Source organism: Pipra filicauda, unplaced genomic scaffold (genome assembly GCF_003945595.2).
Source record: "Pipra filicauda isolate LSUMZ 115617 unplaced genomic scaffold, ASM394559v2 scaffold141_size4267151_pilon, whole genome shotgun sequence".
Classification (NCBI taxonomy): domain Eukaryota; kingdom Metazoa; phylum Chordata; class Aves; order Passeriformes; family Pipridae; genus Pipra; species Pipra filicauda.
The window spans coordinates 2,295,166-2,316,560 of NW_024103896.1; the positions used below are offsets into that span (position 1 = coordinate 2,295,166).

At 37.9% G+C, this 21,395-nt stretch overlaps 1 protein-coding gene across 24 annotated transcripts in view; it reads right to left on the minus strand.

Moving 5' to 3' along the window:
* Positions 1-21,395, minus strand: part of DLG2 (discs large MAGUK scaffold protein 2) — a 995,087-nt gene that overhangs the window by 81,643 nt on the left and 892,049 nt on the right. For all 24 annotated transcript variants that reach the window (XM_039378618.1, XM_039378625.1, XM_039378621.1 and 21 more), the window contains one exon: positions 12,891-13,005. In XM_039378618.1, coding sequence (XP_039234552.1) covers positions 12,891-13,005 — 115 coding nt within the window. The remainder of the gene's footprint in view (positions 1-12,890; positions 13,006-21,395) is intronic.

Genomic DNA, 21,395 nt, shown 5'->3' on the forward strand with positions numbered 1-21,395 from the left:
CCTATAAGCGACATTTCCAAATGAATGACTGTGTGCTGGTGGAGTAGCAAATAGACAAAGGCAGATAAACTGACCACTGAGGAGAAGAAATTTAAAAGAAATCCCTGTGTGTCTATGTTCTGTTTAAACATAATCTAAATCTTAGCATCAAACAATAATACAAATTAAGGTTAAACTACAACTCTGACAACATCAAGAAATTAAAAGATGATCGCATTAACACAGTAGCTACAATAAAAAGTTATACTTATTGGTCTTCGTGAAAAGGCAGCATATCCTTCAGATATTTAAATAAATTCTCAGGCATTTGGAGAATGATATCAGATTTATAGGAACGAACAGTTATTTGCCACTAAATTAGTGAAACTCACCTGACTGCCAGGTTTCATATCTGTTTTGCATGGAAGCTTATAACCTGTGGTTACTGCACGTGCATCAGGAGATGTAGTAAGCTTTGGACTGAAAACTGACCCATCATCTTCTAGCAGTAACCACTACGTGTTGACTGGATAGTAAGCCCAACACAGAAATTGATATGAAGTTTGTAAGGGTCCACTTACAAACAAAATACAATAATTTGTATTTTGTTTTTCTTACTGATATGCTAATTAATTATTAAAGTATAAGTAGACAAATAGATTTTCAAAGACTTATCATGAAAATTCATGACCAGTTCAGTTTTGCTGAAAGATCTGCTAAAGTTCACTAGGCCTTCAATATGAATCCACATGCAAATATCAATGATGAAGGAAGAATTCTCATTTTTACGTCTGGAACATCTCACGATTCTGGCTTTAACCAGGGTAAAGACTGATGACTCTAATTGCAGTTTAGTTGGGGCTAACTTTAGCAGAATGAAACTCATGTGAATCAGATCTGATGAAGTGCCGTGCACTGAAGCTATGCTGTTACTCAAAACCCTGGTAGAGGTTTTAGGAACCTAGTTCTGACGTTGCTAATGTCACTGTAGCTCACCCTTTTTTTGCTAAAGAAAGGTAGGTATGAAATTAGGACCAGACACTAGAGTCCTAAACAATACAGAGTATTAAAATCTAAGTTATTAAATAATGTGATGAATTTGCTATTAAATTAATAACAGTGGATGTTACTGTGTCTGTAATGTCATGTCTGGATGAAACACAGGGTATTACATCCACAGCCAGTACAGAAAAGGAAAAATTACTTTCAGTGCTTATACTGAAAGGGCGATTGCATTTTGAATCTGCAAACTGTGTTAGAAACATTGCTTCTACCACGTTTTCTGCAGTGCTACTGAAAATGATTTTGATTCTGTCTAGTCTCAATTTGTTTTCAGGATGGGTTCTGTTTCCTTGTACAGAAATACATGAAGAAACCACAGACATTTTTAAAAACTAAACTTTACTTTTTACAAGAATAGTTCCTGAAGTATTCTCAGCAACATGGAAAATGACAGACAAACAATCTGACTGGCTGGGTACAGAGGGGAACAGCTTGAAGTATGGCTTTGCATCTTGAATCATCTGCAAGAAAGAGGCAAAATACTGCTGAATGGCAATTAGGTTGTTCTTCCATTTTATCATTGATAACCTATGATCCTTTTCTGTACAAATTGTCTTACAGTCTCTGTAGAAAGGAGTAATTACTACAGTGGGTCACTGCAGCCTCTACCTGGACTGTAAAATGTCTCAAGGACATCAAGAAGAAAAAGCCTGGCCGCAGAGATAGTGCTTTTTAAAAGAAAAAGGAAAATTGCAGATCTTTTTGGTTCACAGAATGAAATAAATATTGATACTTTTTTTGAAATGGGGAGGATATGTATCACGAGCAGCACCTGAAGATAAAAACTATTCCAATGTGACATAACTAAAATCTAAGCGGTTAGAAATACGAGGTTAAAAAACCCCAAAACCTTCTATGGTGTCAAGTAACTGTCTCTGTCCAAGTTTTTTTCGGAAAGCTTTCAGCTGCTGCCCACTATACCAGAACTCTCTTGAACAACTAGAAGGAAGATGTGGGAGCAGAAATTGCAACATGTTTTTACTTTCTCTGTAAACAGGGGTTTTTATAGGAGTAGGTATTATGTGTTGCTAAGCAGGTGTGTTGGGTAAAGGAATGTGGTTGCCTGCAAGGTCAATTAAAAAGCATAAGAAATAGAATCTATGGAAAGTGGGTGACTGTTTAGTTATTATAATTCCTATTTAATGAGGAACATCTGGCAAATTCTTCACCAGATAACTGATAGTCTTCTTTTCTTTGCTACATTTGTAGCTAAAGCAATTAGAGCAAGAATATGCAAGAGAAGTGTGAGCCACAATGAGAGTCTTCAGAAAAGATGAAGTTGGAGACATGGAAGAATGCAGATGTGCACACACATATATATAGACACACAGTGATATGTTAATCTCTGAAATAATGTTTTACTCCATTCGTTCTGAATATGAGGTACGCTAAGAGAGGATCAAATCCTACTTGTAGAGATTGGTGTGCAAGAGAGACAGAGACAGGGTAAGCAGTGCAAAACCTGCACTGGTACAGCAGCCTGCTGTGGCTGGCATGCTGAGCTGGGTCCCCTTGGACACCAGCTTTAAGTATCAACCAGCACCACACAACCACCACTCCCAGCAAAAATAGTAAAGTAGCTGCATCTAAGTCAGGGTCTATTCTACATGATGTCAGTGATGCCTGAGAGGACCTATCTTTCTGATTCAGTACTTTTTTCCTTGTTACAAGGGTGAGGTGGCAGTGAATCACAGAATATACTGTGTTGGAAGGGACCCACAAAGATCACCAAGTTCAGCTCCTAAAAGTGAATGGCATGTGTGGGGATTGAACCCACAACCTTGGTGTTCCAAGCACCATACTCTTACCAATCAAATGGACTTCCTGAGGAGCTCCCTATGATCCCCAACTCAGGTTGGCAATTCCCCATCCTTCCAGGCTCACCATAGCATTAGTACAGCAATATCTATTCCTAATGAGAAGTAAAAGTGTGAGAAAAGCCCACTGGTCCCACTTAACCTCATCACTTAAACTTGGCTGGCCTGCCTTCTCATAGATAGACTTCCTAGCAGTAAGATGAAAGATCCTCCTCATTTATCTTTATTGAAAGAAACTTTGAATGGGAATTCCCACTGCCCATTTCAGCAGTGTTATGTCCTGTTTCAACACTTCTCAGCTTTGTTTCAACACTGCTGATTTGGAGAGCGTGTTCTACAGTGGCTTTATGACTTTTCTGTAGAAGATTTCAGGTAGAAAACTCTTCAATAGAGCTAAGCATCTTCTTTCTCTCAAACTGGCCACTGCGCTATGGGCCAAAGCACATATTTAGATTTCCAACTTTTGACTGTATTCACAAAAGCTTTTATTTCAGTGTTTTCTTCTCTGTGTTTGTGGTCTAACTTACTGTCTTGTACTTTTCCAGTTGAGAACTGCACAAACCAACGGTGTACTATTATAGCTGTTGACATGGAAACATCACAAGCAACTATTAGTTGGATAAGACTGCCTTTTTACATAGAACAGACACAGCTTAAATGCCTGTTTTGCTGACTCACTTTCAGCCATTTTAAGCCACAGACAGTTTATCTTCGCTTTCACCTCCCCCCCTCCACACTGATGGATCATGTTCTGAGTCTCTGCTTAGAAATGAGGCTGAAATTGTGTCTATCTTGGTTATAAAAATTTCAGACAAATCATATTCCCACATGTGGCCAAGATCTTCATCCTCATCATCTTCTGGCTTGGATATTATTCTAGCTGACACTTTCTAGTCTCCGAAGCAGAAAGCAGGCAGTCACTCTAGGGAACTGGAAAGCACAATATATGCGCAATGAAAAGCTATTAAATCACCTCTTAAGAAAAGAAAAAGGTGTGCTGCTTCTGTAAAGCAGACATCATGTCAAGGATACTACCTGTTCTGGGACATTATTTCAATAACTTATGAAACCGAGTAATAAGAAAAATGGCCAGAAGTACATACTACTTATGGCTTCTGAAGTTGCTAATAGAAAAGCTGTTTCAGCAGGCATCAATAATTCAGTACTGAGGACATGATTCCAGGTTTCAGCCAGTTATTTAAAATCCAACAAGTTTTACTTATAATATAAAGATAAAATGAATTAGGCAAGCACGGTTTTGATAAGGAGTGATTTATATTCTGTTTTCTATTCTGAACTTTAGGCAGAGCTTATTATCTCAGATTACTGTAGGCTATCCTTTGAGCCAGTCCTTTGAGGTGCTCATTTCCACATGTATTAGCTCACAATTTTGAACACAAAATAGTCAATGATTTGCAAAGCCACAACCACATGGAAATGAATCTGCTTTTTGTCCCTTTTCAACACAACTGGAGAAACATTGATAAAAGGCTTGCTGGGCTGCTGGTTCATGCTGCAGCTAACACTGCATCGCACCCACGTCTCTGGAAGGAACTGAGTGAACTCGTTTCATACTCGGTACCTAAGAGCAGCAGATATGATAAACATGAAGATGTGAAGGAAAGAGCTGGTGTCAGATGCAGAGATGAGACTGTTTGACTGATGTGTTTATATCTTCAGTTTTCACTCTCTATTAACTGCTTCTTCTTTGTCTGTTAAATATTATCAAAAATTGCAAACAAACTTCATTTTTCCTTAGCTGTTCATTAGTATCAACACCGCAAAAAAGTATCAGATGAATAAGAAATGTAGTAAATGTTAGGAAAAACTGTAGTAGCTTATGAGGTGACTAATAGTTTCAACTGACTATATAACAAATAAATTGATTTTCACAGTCCTAGGTTATTGGTGAGGCATATTGTTGTATTTATAACATCACATTTCAGGCTGTTTTTTTTTAGCACCAGAATGCCATCAAACTATAAGCCTGAAGGTCTTCGAATTGTGAGTAGTCCAAGATTAATAATTCTCACATCCATCTTTCAGCTAAGAGTGGCATCACCATTGTGAGTCTTTGTTAAGACACATCAGTTAATAGTTAAGACACTTCAGTTAAGGACCTGTCAAAATTTCACTGACATAATATACAGATATGTGAAATGCTCACAGCTCCCCCTGACATCAATGAGAGGTCACCTTAAGAAAACCCCCAACAAAACAGATCTCTCCAGATATTCTCTGTTCTTCAATTTTCAGTTGAAATTTTTAATTTTTTCTTTACTCTGTTCTTAGCAGAAGAAGAATGAATGCTGTAATTTTTGTAAATGCCTCTAAGCACATAAACAGTTTGAATTTTGTAAGAAAATACTACATTTGCTTTGTCAAAGACAAGAATTGGTGTCTTCTTCCTTCTTCCTTCTTCAATTTAGATGTTTTTGCTTTAAACATGACATTCAAAGTAATAAATAATAACTACTGGATTTATTGCCCATTGCATTAGGTGATTCTTATATTCCAGCATATCCCTCATCCTTCACTGTTCTCCTGTGTTTCTGATAACTAATGAAGACCCAAGTGAATAGTTTTTCAGTGATACTGTTCAGCTTCTAAACCTCCCCCTGGGGAAATGGTCTCTCAAGCACAGAGAATGACCCTCCTTGCTTTGAAATATAAAGATTTACACTATTTTCTTGGTTCTGAATCCAAGCAGCTCTCACTGAAGCCAATGAGAATACTAGTGCCAGGAGAATCTGGAAAAAAATCTATATTAAGAGGAAGAACTGCTAAAAAGTAGTAATTGAATATTCAGAAACTCAACCAGTATGTGTGAAATGAGTAATGTCCCAAGCAGGTTTCAATTTTCCAGCCTGAAAAGGAATTTCAAGTCCAATAAGCCATTTCAGGGCTGTAGTTTATGTGTGTACCTGTCTGGCCATTTCCAAACATGTCTGCATTATACCATTTATGACAGATTTTCTGAATGCATGTTTCCACTCCGTGCTATAATTTGGACCATTCAATTGCCTAGGAATTTGAGGTAGGTGAACAAATTGTACTAAAATTCCACTTTCCTCCACTTACTGTTCAGCAAAGGGAATTGTAATGGTTCTATCATGCCTTTAAAGTACAGGCATAGCTATGTAAGCTATAGCTATTTCCTCATTAAAACAAAAAAATAATGTCTAGGTGCCAAACTCACATTTGCTCTCCAGAAATCTTGATTGACCTACAGTGCTCTAAATACTGAAAGAAACTACAGTGAGATGCTGGAGTCATAAACTCATCCAGCTTGATGACCATGAACTGAGTGTATGTGGATCCTTGGTAGCGCTAACTAAAGTGACAAATGAATTCAGAAGGAATCCTGGGGGATAAGAATATGGGGAACAAACTAGCTTAATTAAACAAAATTGTTGATGTTGCAAAGCTACGTTGCAGAAGAATGCAGAGACAACAGTCGTAGAGTTTGATGTTACAGTTTCTTCTAGGTATGTATATGAATACTCTGTGCGTGTGTATGAGAGCGAAAGAGAAAGATTTTCAGTGTGGGTGGGATTCAGATCACACAACTTGAAGTGTCTCTAATATAGATGTTTACATCTCAGCTAATCACCTAAGGCTCCTTCCACTCAACTGTGAGAAATAGACATTTTTAGGGCATGATTCGCCTGAGCAATTTTCCATGTCTACTTCTGGATGAGATGAATTGTACTCTGAAAGTGCCAAGTGCACTCCACTGACTCAAGAGAGATACTAGGCAACTAACTAGCTTTAGTGAAAAATTTTGCAATGTGTATGTAGATATAGCATGTATTTAAAACTAACATATCCATTTGGATTTTCTTTATATATATATACACACATACATCTTTCAAGAAAAATATTCTCTCTCTTTGTAAGGAGTATTTAATTATGGCCATTTCATATGTCTCTCCAGTTCCCTCAGTACCTTCTTCTGAAAATCCCTGATGCAATTGTATCTTTATCAAGTTTCTCCTTCCAGTCCTATGTAGTAGAGCTTTCTGTCACCCAGTCTGATATTATCACGTGTTCAGGTTTCACTACTGCGATGTCTCCAAAAGCTGCATTTCTCATGTGGATTTCAGATTGCATTGCAACCAGCTGTGCAGCTTCCCAGGAGAATTTTGCCCATGGAGCCTTAACCTGAAGTTCAGCGGCCTGTGGGGGTTCACTGCCTCAAAGAAGACAGGGAGATGGAACAGTGGCTTTAACAGTCATTACATAAAACCAGTCCCAGATACGAGATTCAGTCTTCACAAATTGCCTCAGCCAAATTTCAGTTGTAACTCTACAAACTTCATAACTGAGAATTTCTATGATGTGCTGAGAATCAATGTCTCTCTAATGAAAGGTGTCCCTGCCCATGACAGGGGGATTGGAACTAGATGATCTTTAAGGTCCCTTCCAACCCCAAACATTCTACGATTCTATGATACAGCAACATGCTAATTTCTAAATTCAGGATATCTGTATAAAGGTGTCTAATACCTAATGTAGAATTCATTGTACTGGGAATCAGAGTAAACAACCAGAAATACCTCAGCCTTGGCTTCTGTTTTGCTGCTGCTAAGTTACCATGGAAAATCTTCAGATTCTTGTTCCTCTTGGCTCAATAAAAAATGAACCAGAACAAATTAATTTTTAACACATAATACTATGTGTTTGTACAGCACATATCTATCAAAGCTATGAAACACTAATTCCAGCTAGAAGAAGACAAAAATATATTGGACTAAGAGGCACCTCTTTGCACTGTGCACAGTATTTATAAATAATGCAGCATGGACTGGAACAAAAATGTTGATCATAAGCTTCTTCATCTTATTAGGAACAAGCTCTGCCCTGGGGCCCACATCCCCCTTTAGCCTTCCCTGCACAGTGGAGAGGCAGCTGCAGAACCACTTCTTCTGACATTAGAGCTGGATCCAGTCCTGCCCCAGCCCCCATTTCCACCCCCACTTTTACAGCCAACTGTACCATTCACATTGTGCAGATATATTTGAAAGAAGTGCTGAAGTTGAAATACCTGCATTTCAATAATCTCAATCAGTCCCTTCATACAGAGCAACAAGGAGCCATCATGAGATGGAATGATATTTGGTCACTGAAGGTACTGAACAGATTTTAAACAGTGAAGTGGCAGTGAAAGGGCTGGGGAAGGTGTGAAACTTTTGAGTTTTTTCTTCAGAGTGTGATACATCTCCACAGTGACTGGTGGAGGCTTTGGACAACTGGAGTTTTTAAATATAAACATAGACATTATTTCAGAAGCTGTCTAGTTTGAATAAGGCTTAAAAGGTGCAGTGACTCTGTAAACCAACAACAGACTTTAAGACAGCAGTCAGATGATTCCTGAAAACCTTTTCTTTGTAGGTCTAATAGCAATTACGGAAGTATCTAGTTTTAACCTGACAAATCTAGCAGAAGTACTTTAAGCTCAGAAGGAACCTAGTAAATCAACAGGAAAAGCCCTTAAGCTCCCAGTTTTCTCCAAAGCTTGACAATTTTATATTAAAATTTCAGTGGCTGCTCGAATTCACAAAACTTTTTAAAGGACTGTACTTCTCTGATGCTTAACTCTTCAAAAGCCTGTCATGATCCATAGGCTATGAGTTAAATAACACGATCTGGCATTTCCTAAGAGTAGCAATAGTAGCCACACAGCCTGAAAAATTTGACTATTGATATGGATTTAGAAGGATAAAGCAAAGCATATACTTTTTTCAAGACAGACAAATATATAATCTCACAAGATCAGACTTTAAAACCTTGAGCCAAAAAGACAAAAAGGAAGACATGAATTTGCATATGAACCACTAAAGATCCTGCTACATATGGATATAGCAAAACATTTATCTGGCGATGGGTTTGTTTACTTTCCTTGTTCATCATGAACTGATGACTGAATTCCAATGACTTCAAAATGATAATAGCTGAATTTTTTTTAGCCTATTACTTCAGTTATTGAATTCAATTTAAATTAATTCACTTTCACAACCAAATAAAGCATAAAAATAACATTTGCTATGTTTCATATTTGTTCTCTCAATTTCTGCTTTTCTTTCTCTATTTCTTTTCCTCAACAGAGAGATTTAGTGACAAAGAGGTTTTGGGTTTCCAAAAGGATTAACAGCACTTCCTACTGCTCCATTCTTCCCTAAAGTGTCACACTTTGCCTTTACTGTTGTGAACTTTCTGATGACATCCCAAACAGAGATACAGGGTCTGTGACAGACAAAGGAACAGGTAGTACTGAAAAAAAAATAAATCAGAAATTCCTGGGAAATATTCCAGGAGGCATGAGAAGGACAGACTGGGATAAAGAAAGAAAAAAATAAGAAAAATCCGAAACACTAGAGTATGCACAGATAGATCATGTCAAAGAGCTACTAAATTTCTCTGAATGAATAATTCTTGATCTTTACTGTGTTTTATACAGTCCTTAAGTGTGACTTTAAATTGCTTTCAGCCATCTACTTCTAGTCTTACATTCAACCCTTTAACCCATATTACATTTTAGTTCACTTCATTTAATATAATATCTTTCATATATCTCAATGCTATGCTGTTTTAGTAGGGGCGGGATGGGGAAATCACAGACTGTAAGCTAATGAAGAAACCCTGCATCCACTGAACCCCGTGTCCACTGGTATGTCTGTACTCTTTCTCATCCTCTTTTGTTGGCTTTTCTATGAGCAGATAATTACACATTTTCAATTATTGCAACCTATATAGATCTTAATTTATTTCCCTGTGCTGCCTAGAGTATAGTTATTTACTTTGATTAAGCTCTCTAGCTAAAAAAAAACCAACTATGCTTGGCATACTCAGTGAAGGACAGCAGAATCACTACATCATACACTACTACATACATACACTACAAAGAAAGGAAAACAGCAAACTTGAATCATCAACTTGGCATTACAGCTACAGATTTACAGCAACATATGGTAATTTGCCTCAAGTTCTCTTGCACATGCTGACCAAAATAATCCATTGAAAGAGACATGCCCTGAGTTGTAAGAATAGAAACCAAATGCTAGATCCCAGCTTTTTACATGAGTCCCTGTCGGTAAAGAGTTCATCCATAAAGAGAACATTTTCCTTGAAAACAAGTACATTTCTGAACAAACATTTATTTTTTCCTTAGTGCCTAACTGAGACATAAGCTACCTTTGTAATTATTGTACATGAATTGAACTAACAGTGCTGGGCACAATGCTGAAGGTGCTACTGCACTACAAACACATTATAATAATATGTAAAACACAAAGCCTCTCAAACAGACTGCTCAGACATAGACACAGCCACTTGTATGGGTTTGACTGCAAAAAATATATGCTAACAAAGGTGACTGAGACTTTTGTGGTTTTCTGCTTCAGAGGTTTGGGGCATTTGTTGGAACAACTCTGGAATAGGAGAACAGATTTTGCATTTATGGTTTGGCAAGTGCTATTTAGATAAGCAGCTAAGACATCAAAGACTCCTGTAGTGAAGCACCAGGGCATAGCAGCTTTAGTGAGGCAGACCACAGCCAGGCTTCATAAACGAGCAGAAAACCAGGCTCATTGGTGCACACAGGAAAACTAGGCTAGTCCAGATGCAGTACAAATATCTCAGCTTGGCTCAGTGTGCAAGTTAATAAGCCTCAGTTCTCAGCAGAGCTTACCAGGTCAATACTGACACAGGAGTAATTGAGCTTTGCTGCAGTTCAAACCAGTAAGTTGTTCAGGACTCTGTGTTAGCCCTTTACGTGTACACTGATGTGGCAGGAGGGCCTACCCAAATAAGGCCTAGAATCCAATCAGAGAATGCATACAATGCAAGCTGTCATGCAAGTTATCTGTGATGAGTTACTGGTGGCGCCAGGGTGATGTTTTGGTGTTGAAATGCTAAAACTACCCTGGTCCACCAAACTCCAAGCACACATTCTGCTTTTCGAAGTTGGACGTGACAGATAAGATGGGAGCTGGCCTGTAAATGTGTGACTAGCAGTCAACTACCTTATGCTATAGAAGTCCAGTTCTCTTTCATACAGTCAGGTTCTTATAACATAACCCTTCTTGAAGTGTTGGTGTAGAGATTCTTCCCTTGTGTAGGGACACCCTTCAAGGATACTCCTCAAGGCTGAGAGGAAGAGATCTCCCCACGAGCGTTGATATGGGTGAATGATATAAAATCTCTAATAATTAATTCCTTTTTGCTAGTTTTAATATAATTGCTTCAATAATTGCTTCAATATAGTACACTATCCTATCTTATACTATACTACTGGTAGTTTTAGCTTTTATATTGTGTAGTAAATAATTCGGATTAAGATCTTTTATCTGATCATTTGTAATAAAAAATGATTAATTTTATATAAATATTTTCATTTTGCCAATCATTAAAACCTGCAGGACAAAAGCGGTTCACTCACTCCTCTGTAATTCCTTACATTTAAACTGTTGACACAATCCAAGGCTAAGATTGGCTTCAGCTTCACCTAGTCTCCTCTCTGAGAGGGAGTTTAGAAAGCAAGGGAGTCCTCATGATTTAATGTCAGAGCTTCTTTAATAAATTTTATCTAAGCCTTCTATACCTGTGACAACTGAAATTAACCTGAAGTTACTGGCTTGGACTTGTACCACTGTTCCCCACAATTTAGTTTCCTTGCTTACCCCAAGCAAAGTAAGCTTGGACTATCTCTACACATCCAATTGTAGCTTTTCATAAAATGCATATTCAGGGAGCTGACCAAAGCTCTTGACAAAAAAAGTCCCTTTGTGTTTGGTCTGGAAAAAAAAACTAATTCAGGTCAGAGAAGGTTCAAGATGCATTGAAAACCAGAACACTTCCAACCTGACCTTGCCCAACAGCAAGACCACTGGTAACAGTGATCCATATCCTTTCAGTCCTTGCTTCTTCTGGCGACAGTACCAATTAGTACTTCATGTGGTTGCAGCTCACCAGAATAAGATCATTCATGCTAACATTTAAGTTTTCCCTTCCTTCTCTGCTACCTTACCCTTTCACACTGAGAGCATAATGACAAAATGTAGAATTTAGCCTTAATTGGATCTCTGCAATGTTATCACCTGAATTAGCTCCCCTGTGAATAATTATCACTGCCTAGAGGCTGACAAATTGCTTCCCTCTACTTCATGATTGTCAGGAATTTCAAATTATATGCTGAGCATGGGGAGGCTGAGGAAAGGGGGGGGGAAGGAGGGGGAGATGAAAATGAAAGCCTAGAGAAGCATAATCATAAAGTTTATTAAAATACTTGGCACAGAGTTCCATAGTCTCCACAAGTTCCAAAAGGCATGAGTGACAGCAAGAACTTTGCTGGGGCAACTTGGCAACATCCAGTCTTTCACCCAGCAAAGACTACGGCAATAGACTTGCACAGTCAAAGCGAAACTGCAACCACTGCTCACAGTTAGGCAATTCACATGTTATTAACTACCCTATTTAATATATGTACACCAACTTGTTTACCATTTCATCTGCAGGTTTGATCTTGCATGGTTTCTTTGCAGCATAGACTGATAGAAGTGTAAACATACGCAAGGGGATAGCAGCAGGCTGTTATGCATTTAGAAAAGCATAAAACAGTTCTCGCCTTTTAAGAAAAAGGTCTTGGTGAAAAAGTGTTCTTTCTGAGAACAATCATTCTCTGTCTGGGCAAGACCTCACACAGAAACATAGTGTCATTATACCACAATATCCATCTCAGATGTCCAAAGAGCTGACAACTGGGAAGAAATTTTTATCTCATAAACCCAAGTCACTATAAAGGTATAACACACTGAAAATTACTTGAAGTGGTCAGATTAAGCAATAGGACAAATAGGGCTTTTATCCAATTTTTACATTAATGCTGCTGTGCTTGTAAAATTGATGCGTTTCTCAGTTCATTTCAATGCAGCTCCTCAAACTTCTTTCCCATCTTGCTGAACTAACAACGCGGGTCTGGCATCGACAAAGTAGCTGCTGACATATTCCCAGAAGAAAGCTTTTCCTGCTTACCTGACATACAGTGACCTCTTCTGATTAGTCCTCAGGGATCCAGACCCAGAACTCATGCTGTGATTCATCATCTGCTCACGCAGGTCATGGATTTTTGCCTCAAATCGAGCGTACTCTAAGGAGATAAGAAACACCCAGAGAATAAAGATATTTTAGTTTTCTTGACCTATATAATCATTAGGGCTGCTAAATGCAAATTGATATTAAATTAATGAATGTAAGACATGTCCTGAAAATGGAGGTCTAACAGGACCTTGCATTAATGTATCATTTTAGGTAAATAAATGTCCTTTTTATTGTGGTACCTGAACATTTCAGCACTGAGTAGGTGAGGAGTCAGATAGCTAGACGCACTGAACTGCAGTTTCAGGAAAGGAAAGGAGGTTCTAAGTGTGTTACCAAATATCTCTCAGTCTGTGGAAAGGATGTTGAAAGTAGTTTTCCACTGTATCATTCCTCCTTCCAAACAATCTGATACTTTGTTAGGGGCAGTGGGATGGTGCACTGAAGTTATTAATGAGTCAAGAATTTACTGTAAAATCCCATCAAACCGAAGAAGATATCTCCAAGTCTAATTATCCCCACAGCAGCTGTCAAATCATTATATGAGCAATTAGCCACCCTATTTACTCTGCCCACTGAGGTTTGGGGTCTGTTTCTTTTAAATAGGTGGAGCCATAACTTGGTCTTAGGTTGGGTGACCCCCAAAATACCAAACCCAAGCTGCATAAGGACGGCACAAAACTACCTTCCTCACCTTGTTCTGCTCCATAGCTCTGCTGGCAGCTTTGTAAAATGTGACATGCTGACCAGAAACATGGGATCAGCACTGGAACAAGGATTCAGCTAGAGGTGTATCATTTGGTAAGGCTCCTTGCTGACAGGACCCAGCCTTTGTACAGCTTGGTCAATGGTCCCTTCTGCTGGCATGTTCCCCTTGCTCGTTGTGTGACCTAATGGTTTTGGTTTGCAAGAGGAAAGGCTGAAGTTTTGGAGAAAAATTCTAATTCCTTGTAACTGACAACCTACAATGCTCCAACCACACAGAGTCATATTTCAACCTAAGCCCAGGAAATCTATTGATGTGAGCTAGGAGACTAACTTGAGAGAGTGTACACAATACATTTCAATGAGTCAGTGACACTTTGAAGAGTAAGATGTTGCAGACTGATGCCAGCAAAGAGGAGATGTTTCCTGCACCTCAATGTTTTATTCCACTGATGCCTTCAAAAGAAGGATTCCTTTCCCCACAGAAAGGCTAGAGCACAAGTAAAACAGCAATGCAATGTTTCCTCCCTTAAAGGCTGGAGGTACATCCTGCCAGATCACGCCACCTCTCAGCTTAAGCAAATAAATCTTTAAAGTGCATTTATAACCCACTGGCCTGCATCCTGTTAGCTGCTGTTTGAGCTACATGAGAACACTGTAAGACAGCAATATTCACATTTTCTCCTAGTAGAAATCTCAACATTATTTTTGTTTGATCATTTGCTGTTCCCACTGGCTCAGTTCCCAGAATGTCTAGATGCTTTTATTCATTTTATTCAGAGGACTTTAACTTTTCATTGTATAAAAACACCTGACCTTTGCAAGATCCCACATTTTACATAAACACTAGCTACCTTCAAGCTGGCTTAAGAGAATGATTTGATTTGGGGGTTTGTGTTTGGGTTTTTTCCCTTCTTCATCCTTGACACATTTTACCTCCATTTACCTATCTTCCATTGATCTTTCTTGGCATTGCCTACTTAGTCTGTTAAGTGACAGTGGCTACTTTGCTAGTCAGCTGGGAACCACTGCTGTGGTATAAGACTCTCCAGTCTTCCCACATACCTATGATTTCACTGACTGCAACTGAAATTCTGTATGTCAGAAGAAGAGACACTCCTACATGCAGATGGTATTTTAGATTTATTCTGTTGCTTGTTTCTTGCTCATTTCATTCACCTAGGGTACATCTTCAAACTTCTCAGAAATTTAAAAGCCCAAATCCTCAGTAGAACTAAGGTTCCTACAAACCTGTGTTGTTTTTTTAAGTAGAGTTTAGTTTTGAAATGTTTGTCCCAGTGTAGGATTTAAGTTTGCTCTGTATGAGTCCTATTTATTCTAATCCCCTGCTTTAGAATTTACTTATTAAATAATCTTCTTCTGAGCAAGGCTTTATTTAGCTTATATTTCATTATAACAAATCTAACATTTCTTCTTTGCAAATAGGAAAGGTGATCTTAAGTACCAAAAGCTTATGTTTCTCTTCCTCATACAGTATCAGTCCTATGTATATAGACAGAATATTACAATTTTAAGGATTGTTACTAGGTCTTTTTCATTTATGGTGGACACACTCTAAAAAACAGTAAACATACAGTGTAACTCAGCTTCTTTGATGTTTTACATCTGGGCAAAGCTAAAGATACCAGTGATCTACAGCAGAGCAACTTTCCCTTTAATAAACAACTACATCCCAGGCTGACTCTATATGTGCAGTGTAGGAGTAACTCCCAGATTTAGACACCAATCTGGAGACTGAGAACAGAGGATTGGAAATCCGACTCTCTCTAGCACAGCATTCAGCTATTTGCAACATCAGCTCATAAGATACTCAAATGACTATAGCTTGGTCAGATGATGATATTATCACCTGTGTTCTGATGTCAGAGCACACTTGTAATTCAACTGATTTTAACATACTGTAAATTTATTCTAAATTTAGTAATCTCTCTCTTTTTAGAAGACCTCTTGAAACTACGACACATCTTAAAAATTGTCTAAAAAGAATGTGATGGAAATTCAGGGTTCAGGCTCCTGTTCCCTGTTTGATATAAAAAAAAATACTGAAGTACTAATGATATTCTGTTTCTTTGTGTTCTTGAGATACTTTTTCCTTTGGATTGAAATACATAGATAATTTGAAAATTACCAAATTTATGGGACCATATTTTTCCACAGTACCTTCTTCATACTTATGCATAAAAAATATTGAAATGTAACTCCTCCCTTCCTCCTGACAAATTCCTAGACCAGAAATTGTACGGCCATCAATACAGCCAGTATTTAGCCCAGCTCAGATCAACTTCTTTAAACTCAGCCCTCCTAGTTCTACTGATTCCTAGATAGTATAGTGACAGCTGCATTTGAAATTTGAACAGAAAAAGAAACAGTGATACTCTGCCATCAGAGTAGTTCTGCCTACTGAGAAAAAGTCCTTTTTTCTTAACACTTTTTTGTGAGTGTGATCGTTCCAGGGGAGTGGATTCCTAATAGCTTTGCATTTGCTAGGTGTGAATAAGGGCAGTGCTAACGTCCAGAAAAACACTTCATACATCCTTCAAATTCAGCATTGGACCTGACTTGCAGGGCTCCAACACAATTTAAAGGATACTAAAGTTGTGACATGATGACAAAAAAAACCAGTTAAAGCTGATTCACTAATTTCATGCTCTTTGAAGAAAAAGAGAACAAAGAACGTTTTGCTGCTGGAATGCTTAATTAGCAAAAATTCCCAAATTTGACTTATTAAAATCCATCTGCAAAGATCCTACCCATTGCCTGATTCACTAATGATCTAACAAACTCTGGTAGCTTAAGAAACTGATAAAGCTATGCTAGACTAAAAGAGCAAATGGGCGAGCAGACTGTAACCTGTATTATCGCTGGAGTCAGACCAGAAGATATAATGGTTTGTGCTGGCCCGTGGCACTGGGATTGTTGCTCTAAGAAACAGGGCAAAAGGGATGGAGGGAAGTGTTTGTTCATACCACACTTTAGAGTTGGCTCAGAGCTCATAGCAGTGCAGGTAGACCTGAAATTGGCTGTCCTGAAGACACAGATACAATTCATTGTCCCTGAAGAGGTGGAGCTAGTGACATCGGATGTGGGAGAGGAGATTGCTGCTTTGAGGAATGGCCAAGTTACAGGGACAGCAAGACCAACTTCCAGGGCTCTGGCATTGGCATGTTTGGCTCTGCATGCCTCCTGAAGCAAATCCTCATTTTTCCAAGAATCTGTTTTCTAATGTTGGCTCTGCTCAACTCCCTGTTCAGTCAGGAAAGCAAGTAGGGTCAGCTTGAATTACTACAATGTGAATTGCCCCCAAGCCAGTCAAAGCCAAAACAGCTTATTTATTAAATACAGACACTAGTTTGAATAACTGATGTTTGTGTGCTTCATACAGGACTCCTTAGACTGAATATATGGACAGAGAGCTGGTTCTTTTCCTTCTACCTCATTCCAACACCTTACCAAGTGCTATATCTAGGACTCATACATATTCTAACCTTCAAATGTCAATTGTTTGCCTTTTCAAAGCACTTGGACATGTTGAAAGAACAGGACAGATCTTTGGCAGAAAACATCAAACACCTTGAACCTTATCCTTAGCTCACATACTGAGAAATCAAAGCAAGGCAAATGGCCAGCCCCATTACAAAAAGATCTGAACTCCCAAACCCAAAGAGTAATACACTTCAACTTCATGTTTAGCTAGCCAAGATCACAACTATGATCTACAAAATCTTGTCTAATCCACTTTGGCATCTGAGGGGATGCAGTGACCAACATTTTCACTGATGAAGTGATTTAGACACCTAAAGTCCTGCCAACCCCTCTAACAACTGTGCAAGTGGGTACCTATGTGGTGGGAAGTACTTTTTCTATTAATATAAGCAGTATATTGAAATTTTAAATTAAAATTCTCCAAGTGAGTTCAGAAATGGCCTAAAAGGCTATGATACTTGAGCATACAGGAAAACTCCTGGAAGTCTTAGATGCATTTGGAAGACTAAAACTGAATGCAAGAAAGCAAACTACAAAATCAAATAATTTCTAAATCTAAAACAAGCAAAGACAGAGATATCATATCTGATGGCTTGATGCTACTTTTTGGTCATACAAATAAAGAATAGCTATGATAAATGAATAAATATGCTGCAGCTTTTCTTCTAGAAAAGGTTGCAGAATTTTACAAAGCTACATTACTCTTATTTTTCACTTTTATGTTTATAACAAAGATTGTAGTATTGATTGAATTTAGAGAACATAGTAACAGAAAAGCCCTGATCCTACAAGTAAAGCATAGCCAAGAAACTGAAATGCTGACATATGATACAATAGTGAAAATGATAGTTCAACATCCTAGTCCAAGTCTGTATTAGCTTGAACACTTAGTGCTGGCACCTTTAGAGAGATAGCAATTCTTTCTGTCAGCAGGTATCAATATTTGCTTTTCTGTGCAAGTCAGGATAATCACCATTTGCTTATAGACGATAACAGATTTACTAAAGAGTAGAAATTTAAATGAAAACTTAAACAAAAACTTAAGCCTGAACTGTCCAGTTTTAACAGACTACAATGTATAAAAAAACCCCCCAAATTTGTCCTGAACTGTCCAATTTTAATAGACTACAATGTATAACCCCCCCCCCCCCCCAAACTTGTAAGGCATTAATTAGAGAACTTTATCACTTCAAAAAGGGTATATTGAATAAATCTAAAATAAAGGAGCAGCTGCCAGGTCAAGTTCTTTATCAGAACCAATTTACCATAATTTCAGTGGATTGAGGCCAGTTTAAACATTCTGAGATTTTCTTCTGTTCTACTCATGGGAACACAAATTTTATGCCTCTACAGCAAGTCATGAACTTATTGCCTTGGACACATGAGACAGATATGTGCATAATACTATTATTATGGTAACATTATTTATGCAAATATATTTTTCCTTTGCCTCCTTTTAGCAGATGTCTTAGCTAAATGGTTTAAGATTTAAAATAGTAGAACACACTTGCTCTTACAGTGAGTGTTTTACGTTTCTGCCCTTTACACACAAGGCTGACCAGTCACCATTGTTTTTATACTTGTAGATGAGAGGAAGGTGAGCAGACCAACATTAAGACTTCAGAGCACTGGATCTCATTCTTGCTTTTCCACAGATTTACAGTGGGAAGCTGTGTGAATCAAAAAAAGTGTCTCATCATACTATGACAGCTATGGCAGAGATATGGTTGCTAGACTAACATGGTGTCTTTGGCTATGCCTGCCAGATGCCCAGCAACCCACTGTCCTGGAAGCCTTTGAAACTACTATAATACACATAAAAAGTGAAAAAGTGTGCAAAAAGACATGAACTGATAATACTAGTATTTTATGTCTTCTGTTTATAACTTTTTTTTGTTTAATATTTATGTTGAGTCAATTTTTTTGCTAAAGGTACCCTTTTTGGATGATTAGGAGTTCAGTTCTATAGTTGTCTGATGTTGCAAACAGTTACACAGCAGATTAATGACGGTGAAAAATCTTTGTGATCTGCAGTAATTTCATAAGAAATAAACACACAAACATACTATGGTTAGGTACAGTTCACTGTAGCTTTGGTTCCTTTATCTTCCTCTGCCATATCTGATGCTAGCCACTGCCAGGGACATAGTTCTGTACAAGGTTGGCTTTGGATCTCATATTGTATAGCAAATGTTATGCTTTCAATAAGTCCAAACAATCAGTTAGATTTATTATCAGCTAAACTCATGAATTGACAGGAAAAAACTGCACATGATTCTGATGCAGTAATGGGCATTATTGACTTGAGAAAGTGTTGCTCAAAAGCCATTCATGATGCACTGAGCAACAGAACAAGTGATGCTGCTATTTCTTATCAGTCATATAACTCTCCTGAGCTCACTCAAAGGAAATGAAAAACATAGATTTCAATACTGAAAAAGTGAAGATATATATACATTTTATTAGGTTTTATTACTTTGAATATATCTGCTTGTTTTTATTGAAATATTTTCAATACCCCTTTTCAGGAACCTTTCAAAAATAATAACACAGGCATATTTACTGATTTTTAGTGATTGTTTTGCCCTTTAAAATTTCAGCACAGTAGGGCCATTTTATTCTTTGATATTGGTTGGTTGCCTTCCTTTACCAATATTCAGGTATTTACAATTCAGCCTGTTTTCTAATTAAAACTTCACCCTATATATTTGTTCTGTAGCTGGCCTTATTGCCTAGATATCACCACTAACTTTATTTTCATTTGCTTTATTATTGAATATAATGCTTTCTCCATATGTTGCACTGTTAGATACAGCCCTCATATTGCGTTAGTTGAGAATATAAATACACCTGAAAATATGTTTCCTTCCACAATATATTCACAAGATTAATAACACGTTATATTTTAGTCCCAGGGAATACAATTCCAAGCCAAATTGCCTCCGGAAGCTTTAGTTTAAAAAAATTTATACCTCCTCATGAAAGAGATGTACTAAAATAAATCAAGCTACTAGCGAGTGACAAGGACTACGTATCCCACTGAGGTGCTATTTTACCTCCTCCCTTAAAGTGTATCTTTGGTTCATGAAGTGTCAGCCTGGAGTTTCTCAGTTGGAAATTTTTTGCAACTTCTTCCAAACATTGAAGAAAACTGCAAGCAATTCAATAGCTTTTGAAAATAACCCCTCACAATATTTTGGAGAGCTTTATCCTGCATTGAATTTTTGTGCATTCTCAAAAATTTATTCACTCGTTATTTGAATTGATGCACCCTGAACTAAACAGGACTGTTTATGGCACTTTTTCAAATTACCCGAGGCTCACACTGAGTTAACATTCTGAAAAACATTGTGTGCACACATGCCCAAGAAGGGGCAAGGCAAATAAAGAGTAGAGATGCAGATCTGAAACAACCATATCACACATGGTCTGCCTTGGCAGCAAAGTGTGAAATCTTGGAAAAGTTGGGCACATCACTTCATCCCTGGCATCCAACTTGCACAGCCATGCTCGCCCAGCAGAGTAGCTTATGTCTCATTAACCTTGATAGCTTTGTAGGAGTTACTGTTTTGTACAGTACAGACACATTTCAAGATATCTCCTGAGTTTTAAGCACAAAATGATTCTGTCATTTTGTCAAGGTGAAAAAAAACCCACTTCCCTGCCTTTTAATCCTCATTCTTCGACAAATATTTATGTGTGACATTGCAAAGAAACAAAACCTACTTTCCATTAATAGCTAAGCTAATTCATTTAGCTATTTTGTCGCTTCAGGCTAGTGGTGGAAGATCTTATTTTCAGACATTATTCAATTTCCACAATTTCCCATCCAAAATCATTGCCCTGGGGAAATTGTTACTTATTTTTGCTTCCTTGTTTTTTTTCTTGCTTCTGTTTTTTACCAAGTGTAGTTCTATTCCTTGGGAGCTGGGCATGTTGCACTAATTAGCCATATCTTCCTAATGAAGAAGACATGCTTGCTTAAGACATGAATTGGCATGAGGAAACCAAATACAGAGCTGATTACTTCTAGAGTTTCCTGGGCATGGCAATACTGACAGGCATTCTGGTTGTCTTGACTAACCCTGTAACTATACTGGGTAGGTATTCCTCTTTTACAGACTTGTAAATGACGGCAAATGATTCCTAACTGACTTCAGCTGTTTATAAATTTCCTCCTTCTAAAAGTCTCCTGAACGTCCCAACCTGTCAGCTACATGGTTATTGTGAGTG